Source organism: Carassius carassius, chromosome 28, assembly GCF_963082965.1.
Source record: "Carassius carassius chromosome 28, fCarCar2.1, whole genome shotgun sequence".
Taxonomy (NCBI): Eukaryota; Metazoa; Chordata; class Actinopteri; order Cypriniformes; family Cyprinidae; genus Carassius; species Carassius carassius.
The window spans coordinates 12,531,685-12,546,696 of NC_081782.1; the positions used below are offsets into that span (position 1 = coordinate 12,531,685).

General features: G+C 36.0%; 3 protein-coding genes across 5 annotated transcripts in view; 1 reads left to right on the forward strand and 2 right to left on the reverse strand.

Moving 5' to 3' along the window:
* Window positions 1-1,742: 1,742 nt before the first annotated feature.
* Window positions 1,743-8,088, reverse strand: LOC132107975 (polymerase delta-interacting protein 2-like). 2 transcript variants are annotated; one of them, XM_059514361.1, is made up of 11 exons: window positions 7,717-8,088; window positions 4,945-5,020; window positions 4,762-4,862; window positions 4,581-4,677; window positions 4,374-4,449; window positions 3,742-3,849; window positions 3,516-3,652; window positions 3,149-3,175; window positions 2,912-3,037; window positions 2,744-2,823; window positions 1,743-2,563 (listed from the first exon to the last, which is right to left on the reverse strand). In XM_059514361.1, the coding sequence occupies exons 1-11, from the start codon at window positions 7,899-7,901 to the stop codon at window positions 2,449-2,451; spliced, it is 1,128 nt and encodes a 375-aa protein (XP_059370344.1). In that variant the 5' UTR covers window positions 7,902-8,088; the 3' UTR covers window positions 1,743-2,448. The 2 variants fall into 2 exon arrangements, with proteins under 2 accessions (XP_059370344.1, XP_059370343.1); XM_059514360.1 differs by having other exon boundaries at window positions 4,945-5,026; window positions 7,717-8,085.
* A 1,614-nt stretch (window positions 8,089-9,702) lies between these two features.
* On the forward strand, window positions 9,703-11,506 carry tmem199 (transmembrane protein 199). The gene is made up of 6 exons (XM_059514365.1): window positions 9,703-10,212; window positions 10,300-10,373; window positions 10,461-10,550; window positions 10,638-10,680; window positions 10,766-10,878; window positions 10,979-11,506. Exons 1-6 carry the CDS (start codon window positions 10,041-10,043, stop codon window positions 11,072-11,074), a joined length of 588 nt encoding a protein of 195 aa, XP_059370348.1. The 5' UTR covers window positions 9,703-10,040; the 3' UTR covers window positions 11,075-11,506.
* Window positions 11,507-12,291: 785 nt separating this feature from the next.
* The window catches only part of smtnl (smoothelin, like), a 32,298-nt gene continuing 29,577 nt past the window's right edge, over window positions 12,292-15,012 (reverse strand). For both annotated transcript variants that reach the window (XM_059514364.1, XM_059514362.1), the window contains 2 exons: window positions 14,302-14,453; window positions 12,292-12,966 (listed from right to left, as the gene is read on the reverse strand). In XM_059514364.1, coding sequence (XP_059370347.1) covers window positions 12,840-12,966; window positions 14,302-14,453 — 279 coding nt within the window. In that variant the 3' untranslated portion in view covers window positions 12,292-12,839. The remainder of the gene's footprint in view (window positions 12,967-14,301; window positions 14,454-15,012) is intronic.

Here is a 15,012-nt window from a genome sequence, read left to right on the forward strand (position 1 = left end):
CACACACGATGTAGGTTTCCGTGTGAGTTTAGTCGACGGCGAGCAGTACTGCTGTGAACAAGGGCATGTAAATATTTACGTCGTCCGTCATTGTTTTCCTCGGCGCACAGGTCATTCCAGCTTTTTCTTCCACGCAGACCGCAGAAATATCAATGTTCTCTGTTTAAACGTGCCATGTCGATTTAATTCCCGCTCTGATATGACCTCTCCCCAGGTGTGTCCCGTCTGAGGGTAGGGTGTGTTCAGACTGCACGGTGTCTCATCACTCAGATGCAGCGGAGAGGCGCTGGGTCTGGACACAGGCAGTGTGGGAGGGGTAGAGCGGTCTGCAACATCCTCCACTTGTGTTTCAATCTACAGTCGAGAATGCACCACTGCCTTGGTACAGTTAACCAAGTGGAGCAGATGGTCGCTACTGGGACTGCTCCAGTTCTGCACTATAGGAGACATTTAAGTACTTTAAGAAGGACATGAAAAATTAATTCACACGTATGGGCAATCCCATATTCCCGTGTACGTGTAGTCATAGATTCTCCTCAAGTTATTTTTTGTTATTTACTTGTGCGTTACGTTAATAGTTGGCCTTTGCTGACATCTGGTGTTAAACACATGGCATGTCATCTGCTGCAATTTTTTTGTTCTTAGACGGAAAGTTTTGTATTGAAAAAAAGCAAGACACTTACATTTACATTACATTTACGCATTTAGCAGACGCTTTTATCCAAAGCGACTTACAGTGCATTCAGGCTATACACTTTTTTTAATAGCAGTATGTTAAAGCACTTAAAGCAATTAGTTCACCCAAAATTAAAATCTGATGACAGTGTACTCACTCCAAGACATTTAAGAAGTAGATGAGTTTGTTTCTTCATCAGAGCAGATTTGATGAAATTTAGCATTGATTTAGCATCACTTGCTCATCAGTGGGTCCTGTGCAGTGAATGGTTGCCATCAGATTGAGGGTCCAACAGCTGATGAAAATGTCACAATAATCCACATGGCTCCAGTTTATCAATGTCTTGTGAAGTGAAAAGCTCTGTGTTTGTAAGAAACAAATCCATCATAAAGGTATTTAAACTTTAAAGTCATCACTTTAGGCTAAAAACAAACAAAAAAAACAGTATTAGTACATATTTTCCTCTAGTGAAAAACTCCAGTTCCTGTTATCCTCTCTAATCAAAATCCACCAAAATAGTTGTTTGGAACGGTTTTTGCTTGTAAAAGGTGCTTAATCTGTGCATATTTCTTGACTGACTCAGGGTGAACTTTTCACTGGAGAAAGCAATATTATGGACAGAGTGCTTGGTTTTGGAAACAAGTTTCATTTTAAAACACATTAATGATGGATTATTATTTTTTTCATAAATAGCTTTTTGCTTCACATGATGTTAATTGATAGTCTGGAGTCATGTGGATTACCGTTTTGTTTTTTATGAGCTGTTTAGACTTTTTGGCACCCATTCGCTGCAGAGGATCCATTCGTAAACAAGTGATGCAATGCTAAATTTATCCAAATCTGAGCTGATGGAGAAAAGAGTTCTTCTCCATTTCAGATGGTACATTTCCATTTTGGGTTAACTATTTCTATAAAGAACTATGGAGTGTTTTGTAAGGTAAATATATCACATTGAAAATGTGAAGTGACTGACCGGACCAATTATTGATCCTATTTCAAGCCATATCTTCGTAGAGAACAGCAGCAGCTATTTGAATACCACATCAATCATAATAAGAACAGAACGTTGGAAATATCATTTTATTTATGCTTTTACAAACATATTTACATTAAACAAAAAGCAGCTCATCATCCAGCAGTTAAATCCAAATATATGATCAAAGGTTGGTTACAAGATGATGATCTCTAATACGGTTTTATCCCACTAGGCTTTCTTAGTCAAACCACATTTGACTGGCTGACTTTGGCATGGCCTTAGAATAATCTTTGCAGCAAGTCATCAATTAGACTATTTGCATTTGGAGAAAACACATTTGGAGAATGTCCACTGACTGTCTTCCCTAGAATATAAGTAAGGACTTGATGATAAGAGGGGTTTAAACTTAAAGATAGACTGACCATATGTTTGATTAATGCTAATAAACTCATTCAATTGATGAAAACAGCTGTTCAAATAAATAGAAGAAAAAAAACAAACAAACCACATTCAAATCTTCTTAATACGGCCTTTCGAGGTGCAAGAGTTTGAAAGGATCACATCCACATCGCACACTTGCTTCACATTTAATAACTCCTCATTTTGACTTACTATTCCTTTTTTTCTTTAAAGATATGCAGTTGCTACAAATATTCAGCGCTGCAGTCAGAGACTGAAAGATGCTTTGCTAAAACCATTGTATATTCAAGGAGCACTCATAAGGAAGGTAAAACATGGATCTCCAAGTGAACAGCCTAGTATGGATGCTGGACTGAGCAGTGATGGTGCAGGTTTATTACAAGGGATAACCAGTAGGGGGAGCTTTGTCATACTTATTGCTCTCTAGTGAAAAGGGTGGAATGCGCACGTCAAAGTGTGAGCCATCTGTCCTCTCAAAACAGAATGTCCCCCTAAACAAGAAAACAAAATGTGATGTTCATGCGTCATTACTAAAACACAACATAACAGAGCAAAACCACATTGTCAATTCAGATACACCAAAAACAAACATCCCGAAATCCTGGCCACATGATTTAAAAAAACAAAACATAAAGCTAGCTTGGTGTGTAGGAGTATGTTGATAATCTCACCACATGTGTCCACTGGGTGCCTGAAGTGAAACATGACTGCTGTATTGAAATGCTGGCTGTTCTCTTGACAAAACAGGCTCCTGGTGAAATAATGATGGAATGAATTCAGCAAACAAATCATATTTCCATAGTCTTGAATTCTGGTTTATGCTTTTGTGAGTTAATGACCTTGCCAACCACTCCTCTGCCACGGACTGTTTCCAGAGTCCCTGAGAGACTGAAGATCCTCCAGTGTCTTTCCCTGAGTTGAACCACCTCATTGCCCAGGTTCTCCAGACGGATGCAGTACCGCCACTGAGGAAAACATCAACATCAACATATCTCTAACAGGTCACCAATGGCCATTCTATATATAACCCTTTTATTGAGTTGTTATAAAAAACATAATTAGGTCATTTTGCCTACCCAGTACACGTGGGAGTTTTGAGCCTCCTGTTGACAAACAAAAACAGGTCAGAATCAGGACTATGAATTACATTCACTTCACAATATTCTAAATATAAATTATAATTATACATAAATTATGCTTTTCTTCAGCAAGGATGCATTAAACTGATCTGAATTGACAGTAAAGACATTTATAATGTTACATTTGTTACAGAACCCAAACTTTTCAACAGTAGTGTATAGATCTTAATCTGGTTAGATGGCTAGATTAAAATATGGCACTACCATGACCAAGGTCTATAATACATAATGTATACATTTAGTACATTTACAGCAACCTGCAATGAGGAAATTGTTGCAACACATAGCAACCCTCTATTCTTACTCTCATGCCCATGTAGAAGGGGATGACAGTGACACGGATGTTCTCTGTGGTTTCACGGTGCACATCTGAGAGCTCCAGCCAGGGGTGGTTCTTCTCCTGCCAGGCCCGGAGGGTATCTCTTGCAGTGAACAGAGGATCTAAATAAACCGTGTAAATGCAATCCATTAGAAACATTTTATCAGTAAAAGTTTGAACACTGCTGCAAAAGCGTAAGTGGACTAGTTACTTCTTGAGGGGTTAAACAAGAGGAAGCGTTCAAACAGTTCATGCTGGATGGGCACTTGCTCAGTGGAGTTATAAGGCAAGATGTCTTCATGACTAACATAATCCAGACCTGCAAGACATAAGCAGACAAGGAAGAAATGAATAAAATAATAGATAATGGAACTTAATATAATATATATATTTAAGGGATAGTTTACCCAAAAAAGAAAATACTCACCCTCATGTCATTTCAAACCCATAAGTCCTTCTTTCATCTTTGGAAAACAAGCTAAAATATTTTCTAATGAAATCCGAGAGCTCTCTGACCCTCCATTATAAGCAATGTAACTGAAATGTTCCCAGACCCAGAAATGTAGTAAGGACATTGTTAAAAGTCAAAAAGTCCAACCCTAATTTTACAAACCTACGAGAATAATTTGAGTGCACAAAGAAAACAAAAAAACAACTTTATTCTATGGAGGGTCAGAAAACTCTTGGATTTCATCGAAAATATCTCAATTTGTGCTCCAAAGATAAAGTTCTTTGGGTTTAGAGTGAAATGAGGTTGAGTAACTAATGGCGGAATTATAATTTTTGGGTGAACTATCCCTTTAAGGATAGCTGAATCTTTATGTGGCTGAATGTGAGAGTTACCTGGAATTGCATACAGGGCCCTGCTATCATCGTGATTTGCCAGGAACGTAACTGCTTCAGTCTGAGATCGCTGAGACTAATGGTGACAAAAACACAGCCACTAAGGTTAAAAATGGACTCATGATTGCACTAAAATCATTAAGTCATCCAAGCGAAACATACACTACATTAATTCACTATTTGCATATGTCAGCTAATGCCACTTACTATGTGAGGGCAGTCTCTGGTGTCTATGAGGACCTGGTAGTATGTATGCATCTTGCCCTTCACTTCCTTTGAGCCATGGGCTGTGGAATCTGGCTTGCTGAAAAAGCACAGGACAATTCAGCTGTAACATAGACTAAATAATTTAATCAGGTATAAGCCTAAAAAATCCTCTACTACATACCTGTCAGTAGCAGCAGCAGGACTCACGTCTCGATCATACAGACGAGCGTGCCAGGGGAATAACACAATGCCTCTATAACCAAACACACTGTGCAGGAATAGCTGTGGATTGCACATCAAGAATTAGAATATCGACATCAGAGGAATCAGAATGAAGGGTTTTGTGTTTAAAATGATCACTGACCTGTCCGGTTTCATATTTGCCGTGCTGCTTCAAAGCTTCAAATACTCCAACAGGCTCTAGTATTTTCCCCTCCGGTCTGTTTCTGCCAAGAATGAATCAGTTTAAAAAAAAAAAAAACTTAAATTGTAATATCCCATAGCTCGGATCCCTTACAGCAAATAAAAATATTTCAGGGGCAAGAAAATACATTTCCAATCTTACAATAGCCTACAGGCAAATAGTAGGAATAGCTTTTAGATTTTTATTATTAAATAATGTTATATATATATATATATATATATATAAAATGCACTGTAAATCGCTTGAATATCATGGTAATTTTATATTTTTTAAAAAAGCAAACTTTCTTATATTCTAGATTCATTGTACACAAACTGAAATATTTCAAGAGTTTTTATTCTGATGGTTATGACTTATAGCTTAGAAAAATTACAAATTCAGTATCTCAGAAAATTAGAATATTCCATTTTGAGCTTGACTAGTTTGATATTTAAATTCTGGGTACCGTTTGGGCTACTTTAGAACATGCAACCACAATTATGGGAAAGACTACTGACTTGACAGTTGTCCAGAAGACAGTCATCGACACCCTCCACAAGGAGGGTAAGCCACAGAAGGTCAATGCTGAAAGGGCTAGCTGTTCCCGGAGTTCTGTATCAAAATATATTCATAGAAAGTTGACTGGAAGGAAAAGGTGCACAAGCAACAGGGATGACCACAGCCTTGGGAAGATTGTGAGGAAAAGCAGATTCAAGAACTTGGGAGAGCTTCACAAGGAGTGAACTGAAGCCAGAGTCATCGAAATCAAGAGTCACAACACTCAGACGTCTTCAGGAAAAGGGCTACAGCTGTCACATTCCTAGAACCAAGCCACTCCTGAACCAGAAAAAACGTCAGAACCATTTCACCTGGGGTAAGGAGAAAAAGAACTGGACTGTTGCTCAGTCCTAGTGGTCCACAGTCCTCTTTTCAGATAAAAGTAAATTTAGCATTTCATTTGGAAATCAAGGTCTAGAGTCTCGAGGAGAACTGGAGAGGCACAGAATCCAAAGTCCAGTGTGAGGTTCCGAAGTCTGTGATGATTTCAGTGTCGTGACGTCTGCTGGTGTTGCTCCGTTGTGTTTTATCAAGCCCAAAGTCAATGCTGCCATCTACCAGGAGATTTTGAAGCACTTTATGCTTCCATCTGCTGACAAGCTTTATGGAGATGCTGGTTTCATTTTGCAGCAGGACTTTAGCACCTGCCCACAGTGCCAAACCACTTCCAATTGGTTTGATGACCATGATAGTACTGTGCTTGATTGGCCAGCCAGCCAACCCACCTGACCCTCACCTCACAGAGAATCTATGGGGTATTGTGAAGAGGAAGAGAAGTAACATCTGACAAACAATACAGAGGAGCTGAAGGCCGCTATCAAAGCAACCTGGGCTTCAATAACTCCTCAGCAGTGCCACAGGCTGATCGCCTCCATGCTACGCCACATTGAAGCAGTAATTTGTGCAAAAGGAGCCCCAACAAAGTATTGAGTGCATAATTAAACCTGCTTTGGAGATCTTGAACATTTCCGTTTTGTAAATCTTTTTTTTGATTGATCTTTGAGAAAATATTCAAATTTTTTGAGATACTAATTTCTAAAGTTTCCTAAGCTGTAAGTCGTAACCATCAGAATTAAAACAAAAAACTCTTGAAATATATAAGTTTGTGTGCAATGAACCTAAAATATAAGAATGTTTGCTTTTTTGAATTAAATTACAAAAAAATAAAATAACTTTTCCATGATATTCTCTCTTTTTTTTTTTTTTTTAGATATATAGTATGTATAGTAATATGGCTATTTTTTTTTTACATTGTAAAGTATGTTCCTTGTAAAGTAAGTTTTTCTTTCAAAAGTTAGATATGTGTAAGTATTGTCTTGGATTAATATATATGAGAGGAAAATATAATTTAAAATATCCTTAAATATTTTTTACTTTAATTTTTATTTAAATGTCTTTCAACATATAGAAATGTTTAAAATATTGTTGAAAAATATACGAAAAAGTGGCCATAGTATACTGGCATAAAATATATATTTCTGGAAATATATTTTGAAACATATACTTAAAATATATTAGATTTTTTCTTTTTTGGTATGGGATAGTGGATGAAACCATTGAATTACACATCCCTGCAACTGTGGTCAACAAGATTGAATATTGTGCAACATCTGAAATGTTTTGGACATACCACATCGAACATGAAAGTTTCATGGTGCACAAAAGAGAAAAGACGTGCGGGCCACAAAAATAGGAATTGTTTACTGTCCGTTGGCTCAGGCTTAGGCCCAGACTGTCACTTATGTAATCAAGAATGGCTTTGGGGGTTTGAAAGCAAGGCTGAGGTTTATCTTTCTTGTAGGCCTCATTTTGTGTTTTGGAATTTTAAAATCAATTCAAAAGTAGTGTCATCAACACATCTGATTCAAGATTCAGGCTTTCAGACACTTAGTAAAACATTTAAATGAACTGTATAACTATAGAGTTGAGCACTGAAACAATATGGCAGTAGTAAAACGTTAGCAGGTATGCAAACATGTGAATCCTTCAAACTATAGCAACAGCTAATATGAAACACATGACAGCTGATGATAAATTCTTAATAAACATGAATACATTTCACAGATACATCGTTAAAGTATCTGCTGTCAAAATAGTTTGCTGCAACTATAACTTCAACAGTTATGTAACAGGAGGACACGGTAGGACGTTGGCTTTAATAACGTTAGCTCTTACCGTGATGACATGAACCTCGTCTGTTGAAAACTGTACAACCTGCATGCTGAACACAACGGCTGGGCTCTTCTCGGATCTAGCCCGCTGCTGAAGTCTATTACACTCAGTATTCTGTGGGTGCATTTGTGCTGGTTATATTTACTAGCACTGGACAACAAGCCCCGACGTATTGCACACGCTGCCATCTTCCTTTAGCTATCGGCACATGAACACACGGACATAGTCAATATCATACATGTTTAACCCAAAACTCACTTTTAAAACGCGTGAAATTCAGGAATATTAAGATGCACGAGTTTAAAATGAGACTTTATTAAGTTTTTACCCTATTATTACGATATTGGATATTACAAATTGGCACTCCATTTCCCATAACTCATTGCGAGCGGAAAACGTCACTACAGAGCCATAGAAAGCTCCGGGTCAAGCTTACGTTCTGTTCCTTTTTTTAAAATGAACTTTCAAAATTACAACAGCAAGTTCTTGACATATTTCTCATATATACGCATTTACGCATTTTGGATATCCAAAATAAAACAATTTTAATAAAAATAAAATAAAAAACAATACAATAAAATAATAATTTAAATAAATAAATCAAAGAGTATCGCAAGCACATGCTAACTTAATTTAGGAGCGACAGTTCTTTGAGCTTTACGAATTTTTAAAGACTTTATCGATTCTAAATAAGCTTTAAAGCTGGTTTGAAAATGAGCAAAACTGGGGTTTATGTTGCTCCATTTATTTTGATGACTATTAAATTTTCTTAATAACAAAAACAGATAAATAATAACTATTTTCCTTTTAGAAAAGTCATATTCATTTGAATGAAGTAAAACAAATGATCAATTTAAGACTAGGATGTTTCTTTTGTGGTACATTTCCTGAACTTTTTTTCTTTTTCCTTTCTTTTTTTTCAGATGATTTTCTTTTCCAATCTCCTGTCACTAAGTGGAAAGGACATTTTTTTTTTTTTTTGCTTTTAAACTTTATTGACAAAGTTCCATTTACAAAACAAAGTGGCATGAAATTTCAGTAGTATTCCTTGAAACAGAACGGGTGCAACAAATAAAAGACAAAACAAAAATAGTGCATCTTTTAACAATAATAAAGAACATGGTCAGAAAACATTGTAAGAAACATTCTAGGGGCTAGGGCTAGGGCTTGTTCAGCAAATCGTATCTTTCAATTAAATTATCAAGTTTAATTGCATATTTGCATTTCATTCTCTTTAAGGCTTTAGTAAAGGAAATAAAATCATTGTGAAAAACAGAAAACTTAGGATTAACCGACCTGTATTTACATTTATGTATGTAATGTGGAAATTACATTTAAGAAGATTCATAGATTTTAGTGCTAAGACTAAAGAATGATATTAACACCAACTGTTCTTTCTGTTTAAAAAAACCTGAAACCTCTTTACATTTATTCTGGAATTGCTTCTGGAATTTATTCTGGAACACAACATCATTTTGGTGTGACATTCTTGATTTTATCAAATGTTTTGTGAATCCTGATTTTGAGTTTACTTATGTAATAATTGGTGTTCAGGAATGTGAAGTTCTCTACACACTTAAGCATTAAGAACAAGGGACTTGGCACTTCTTCCTGACTGAAAGACTGAATGACCCTGGGCTGTTGTTGAATTGTTATGATTTGACAATAATGAATTGTTACTGGTTTTTCAAACATTCATTAAAAAAATATAAAAATAATTTTTTTGTTAGTTTTTTGCCAAATATCATATAAACAAATTGAACATCCAAACCCTTGTTTTTTATTATTGAACAAGAGCTTAAAATATATCCAAAGCTAATCTATTCAACAAATATCCTATAGAAATAACTGACTTTATTTTTAAAGCATCATTTTAAAAACTACATTTTACCAAAAACATTTTAGAAAACATTTTACCAAAACCCTGTCTTGCGCCTCAATCTTAAAGGCCGAATATGTTTCTTGACAGTAGGTGGCGCTGTGCGATTGTGCAGTTGGTTTGCAACGGGCCTATAAACACACTAAAGAAGAAATCAGCTGACATGCACGGATGGAAACAGGAAACATGCTTAAATTAAGATAAAAATACATAACTAACTTGAAACAACATAGTTAAGTTTTGTTAGGAATATTTTCTATTTTTCATTTTTATAATTTGTGACCTTAATTTGACTAGTTATAGCTATTTGATACATTAAATGAGGAAGTTCCTTTTTGCTTTCCGCTACTTTTCTAGTTAGCATTCACACAACAAGATACATTTCTGATAAATATACTACTAAAGGCACGTTAAGGTGTTCTGAACTTTAGCAGGCATTTTTGTTATCATGACTTCTTCGTTTAAAATCGGAGCGAGATTTCAGGAGAAGGCGAGAGATTTGCTGGAGGAAGAATCCGCCGTTTCAGAAGAGCTGAAGGAAGAACTGAAGGCTCTGACAGATCAGTCCATCGTACCATTCAAGACTGTGAGAAAACTACACAAGCTTCTTCGAGAAAATGGTAAGAAACGTGCACATTCTATAGAGAAATAAAACGTTTTGATACTTCCTAAAAACACTTCAAGCTAAATGTGTGATGTAATTGTAGGACATCCAGTGTATCTTCATGAACTGTTTGAGGACAGCACACTTCATCTTCCAGAAGTCATCGCACCTCCAAGGGTAAGTGAGAATATTTCATTACTCTCTGTGTTTATATTAATATAACGAATTATGTTTTTAATAGTTGTATTTATTTCCTCTCAACAGAACCCCCAGTTGGTGGCTCGCTTAGAAAAAATTAAAGCAAAACTCGCCAATGAGGAATATAAGAGAATAACACGGAATGTAAATCCACAGGTGAACTCTCCTCTACAGTCTTTATATCAAACACATGCTCAATAGTTTTTGAAAATCGTGTCAGTGTATTTTTATGTGGCCCAACAGGAAATGAATCATCATGGAACTTTAGCAGATTTTGGACGACAAGGTCAGGATGTTCCCTTTTTCTCTTCACTTCTCATTTTTGATGTCTGTCTGTCTTGTTCATCTCACGTGTCATTTGTGTTCTGCAGTGCGTTCCGTGAAGGCAGTTGTTGTTACTGTATTCAACTTCTTGGTAACTGTAGTTGCAGCATTTGCCTGTTCATACTTGGGCAGCCAGTATATCTTCACTGAGACAACAGCGGTAAGTGCGCACAGCATTCACACCATCATTGCACAGTGAATGAGGTTAGTTTTGGAACTAAATACATATTTCTAATGTCTCTGTATGTATTTTCTTTCAGAGAGTAATAGCTGCAGTGATTGCAGCTTCTGTTGTTGGTCTTGCTGAGCTTTATGTTCTGGTTCGGACTATGGAGGGAGAACTTGGAGAGCCCTGACACCAACTAAAATCATCCAATATTGCAATATTTCCATATTGTTTTGTGTCATGTTTTTCACTGTGCAGCTTTGTTTTCTCCAAATCAAAATGATTTGGAATATTCATTAAAATGGCTTCATTTACACTAAAATGCCCAAGATTAGAATTAATCAGACAGCTGTGAATTAATCGAAATGTTAATTAATCAATTAAGTGGTTTTGGAAACCACTTCCTTTATCTCAAGACAGTGGGTGGTACATTATGATCAGGTTATCTTGTTTATCTTTGTTTGTATTTATTTGGATGTCCTCTACAGGAGGGTTATTCCTTATTTCACTTATAACTAAAAAACAAGATTGTAAATGGTTTATTGTGATTGTTACTGACTCAAAAGATGTTGTGTGGAAAAGCGTCTTTTTTTTCAGAAGAAAATAATAAAAACATTCAAAATTATATCACACTCCCTGGCGATGCGCACTGTTGAGAGTCCAGCTTCGTTTAACCATGTTTACAGCATTTCCGGTTATTACGCAGATCCAGTGCTTAAGGTATGTTGTGTACTGTACTTCCTGCACATACACCTGTGTGCCTGAGCTTTAACAAAGCTACAGAAACACAGTATAAAAGTTAACCAGAAACGTGCAGCCCAGGGTGGCATATGAAACAATGCTTTTATGCCACAAAAAAAAAGACTTATAAAAAATGTGCCAGTCTATTTGAAAACAAAAGATATATTGTACCTTATCTTCTGTAAATGTCTATTTCTTTCTATCTTTCATTAGTAAGTATGAAATCTGCTAATAGATTTCTATGTCTCTGTCTTTGCAGTCTATGAAATAGCTCTATAATCCACTGAATTTAAAATAGTAGTTCGCACAAAAACAAAAATGTAGGGATCTTTGAGTTTGTTTCTTCATCAGAACAGATTTGGAGAAATTTAGCATTACATCACTTGCTAACCATTGGACCCTGCGTAGTGAATGGGTGCCGTCAGACAGCTGTTGAAAACATCATAATAATCCATATGACTCCAGTCTATATTAACATAAAGCTTCTGGCCAAAATACCCCCCAAAAAAAACAACAACTCCAATAATACTTCCTTCTGGGGAAAAAAGTCCATCCCCTGTTATCCTCTAACATCAAAATCCACCAGCATATTTGTTTAGCACTGCTTTGGACTGTCTATACATATCTATGCATATTTCTTACCAGACTCTTTCACTGAAGAAAGCACAATTTTGACAGAGGACTCGTATTTTAGCAGAAAGGAACGGTTTAAAGTTCAAAACATAAGACATTAATTGATGACCTGGATTTATGTGAATTGCTTGTGGATTATTGTGATGTTTTTTATCAGCTGTTTAAACGCTAATTTCTGACGACACCCATTCACTGCAGAGAATCCAATGGCGAGCAAGTGAAGTGAAGTAAATTTCTCCAAATCTATTTCCAACAAAGAAACAAACTCATCTATATCATGGGTGGTTTAAAGATAAGTGCATTTTAATTTTGGGCAGAACTATTCCTTTAACTTCAAGCTGTTTAGTAATAAATCAGAGGCCACCATTCTAAAAAGAGTGTGCCATACACAAAAGCCACGTCTTAAAGGACTGTATAAATAGTTCATGACTAAAATGCAACTGCAGAAGCATCATGCTTGAAATGGTGTGGGTGACCATAGACATTTTGCAACCCAATACCATAGTGACAATATCAGAGTTCAGTTTTGTCCAGCAGGGGACAGCGCAGAGTGTTCAGCTGGGACTGAAGAGGCCGAGATCTCACTCAAACTTGCGCAAGTGGTTATATAGTGACTGGACGTAAGTAAAGACACACATGGGGTCTGGCTTTCTTCCCATCACCATCATGTCCTCCACTTCAATGAGCCTATCACAGCCAGCCTTCTTCCTGGAAATACAGAGAAGCAGATTTAGCAGGGCTGGACGTGTATGGCTGTATTTATTCATTCTCCATGTCCGTTGACTATTAAAGTTAATATGATAAGTGTAATGCATATGTTCAGATGACGTCTCTGTCAATTTTTCAGAATGTGGGAATTGGCACACAGGGGTTGCAGGAGCATGATGTCATGCTGCTGGGCTGTTAGGTTGGAGTAGCCATTCGAGGGGAAGGGGAGGCTCCTTTGAGCTCAACAGGGATTTGTTGGCATGCGTTAGTAGTTTAAAGTGTGCTTTGCGGACACCCTAGACTCAGACGCATCGGAAACTAAGTAACTTTATCTTCTGTGCCGTACTGTGAGGTGATGTGGAGCACAACTGCAGATGATTTCTGTCAACTTATATTTTGGAATCATTCTGTTCAGCTTGTTGGTTCGGGTCACGCTAAGTTCACATCTCATCTGTCCGGTCTACTCCTATTTAAAGACTTTTAATACTTTATTAGAGCTTTTAAATGAAAATGAATATGCTGTCGTTATTTGCCCATCCGTATATCATTACAAATTTCTATAAAATTTAAAAGGCGATTTTTACAAGAATGACCCATTTTTTGATACTTTTATGCAGATGTTTGTGTATTTTGGAGCTTGACAGACATTATGGGTTTGAAATAATATGAGGCTGAGTACAAAATGACAGAATATCACTTTAACACAATGGAAAAAATATACTGATGTTGAAGTAAATTTCTTTAATGTTTTAAAAAAAAAAGTCTAATGCTTATGAAGGCTGCATGTATTTGATCAAAAATACAGTAAAAAGTAATGCTGTGAAATATTATTTTTCAGTTTTCTGTATTCCTGCACTGGCAAAGCAGAATTTTCAACAATCACTCGTGTCACATGGTCCCTCGGAAATCATTCTAATATGCTAATTGCATAAAAAATTCTGAAAACAGTTGTGTATTTTTGTCAAAACAATGCTATAAGAAAACATGTATTTTATTTAAAATATATATTTTTTTAAATGATAAATGCCACTTTAGATCAATTTCATGCATCCTTGCTGAATAAATGTGTATATATATATATATATATATATATATATATATATATATATATGTGTGTGTGTGTGTCTATGTATTTTTTTTTTTTTTTTTGTATATAATTTTTCTTGTTAATTGTGTATTTTTTTTTTCTTGGTTATCTACCCTTTTCAGTGTGTGATGGGATGACAGTGAGGCAAACTACTCAACTTTAAGAGGTTAAGGCACCATGAAGTGTGTTGACATCTCAATGCCATTGTGAAAAAGCTGAACAGAATTGCCTCCATTCCAGTGACTTACTCTGCAGCGCTGAATGCCAGCTCAAAGTTATGTTTGCGGTCAGCAGGGGACAGGACGTTGTAGTCAAACTCTGTGGGGAAGAAAGAGTGGACGAGGGCGCAGAATGCCATGCCGTCACTCCAGCTGGATGAGAAGTTTTGAATGTCGATGTTCTGCAGATTAATGGGAGAGAGTGAAGCTATTATATTTCACAGAGGTTTTGCTCCCATACCCTTCAATACAAAGTCAAAGTCGGCTTCATATATTTCCCTCAAATGTGCATGTTATTAATTTTTATTTTTGCAATTTAAATTAATTAATTTAATTAATTTAAATTTAAATTAAATTTTCCACCAAAATAATTGAATAAAAAATACAGATAAAACAATATATGAATAAAAAATATATACAAATATAACAGCCTCACACACCTGAATCATATATGTAGGTAGGTAGGTAGGTACACACACACACAAAACCATAAAACCATTTTTTTTTCCATTAAAAAAACTGAATAAAACAAGGTATCAAAAAAGACAGTTGCCAACATTTTTTTAAAACATTTAATTTGCTGGGGTAGTGTGCTGAATTCATATTTTTGTTTATCAATTTAATTTAAGAATATAATAAATCTTACAGGAATAATAATAATGATTAACAATACATTTGAAAAAGAAGGTTCTTCTAGCATTATTTTCTCTTAAACCTTGGGTAAGCAAGAGGCATAGAACA

What these genes read in the sequence shown, in the direction of transcription:
- LOC132107975 (XM_059514360.1), bottom strand. Translation starts at nt 7,901, where the DNA reads ATGGCAGCGTGTGCAATACGTCGGGGCTTGTTGTCCAGTGCTAGTAAA. An exon ending in CCAGAGACTGCCCTCACATA is followed by an intron (nt 4,450 to 4,580) that starts GTAAGTGGCATT and finishes TGTCACCATTAG; the next exon opens with TCTCAGCGATCTCAGACTGA. An exon ending in GGCCCTGTATGCAATTCCAG is followed by an intron (nt 3,850 to 4,373) that starts GTAACTCTCACA and finishes TATGTCTTGCAG; the next exon opens with GTCTGGATTATGTTAGTCAT.
- tmem199 (XM_059514365.1), top strand. Translation starts at nt 10,041, where the DNA reads ATGACTTCTTCGTTTAAAATCGGAGCGAGATTTCAGGAGAAGGCGAGA. An exon ending in CACGGAATGTAAATCCACAG is followed by an intron (nt 10,551 to 10,637) that starts GTGAACTCTCCT and finishes GTGGCCCAACAG; the next exon opens with GAAATGAATCATCATGGAAC. An exon ending in TCTTCACTGAGACAACAGCG is followed by an intron (nt 10,879 to 10,978) that starts GTAAGTGCGCAC and finishes ATTTTCTTTCAG; the next exon opens with AGAGTAATAGCTGCAGTGAT.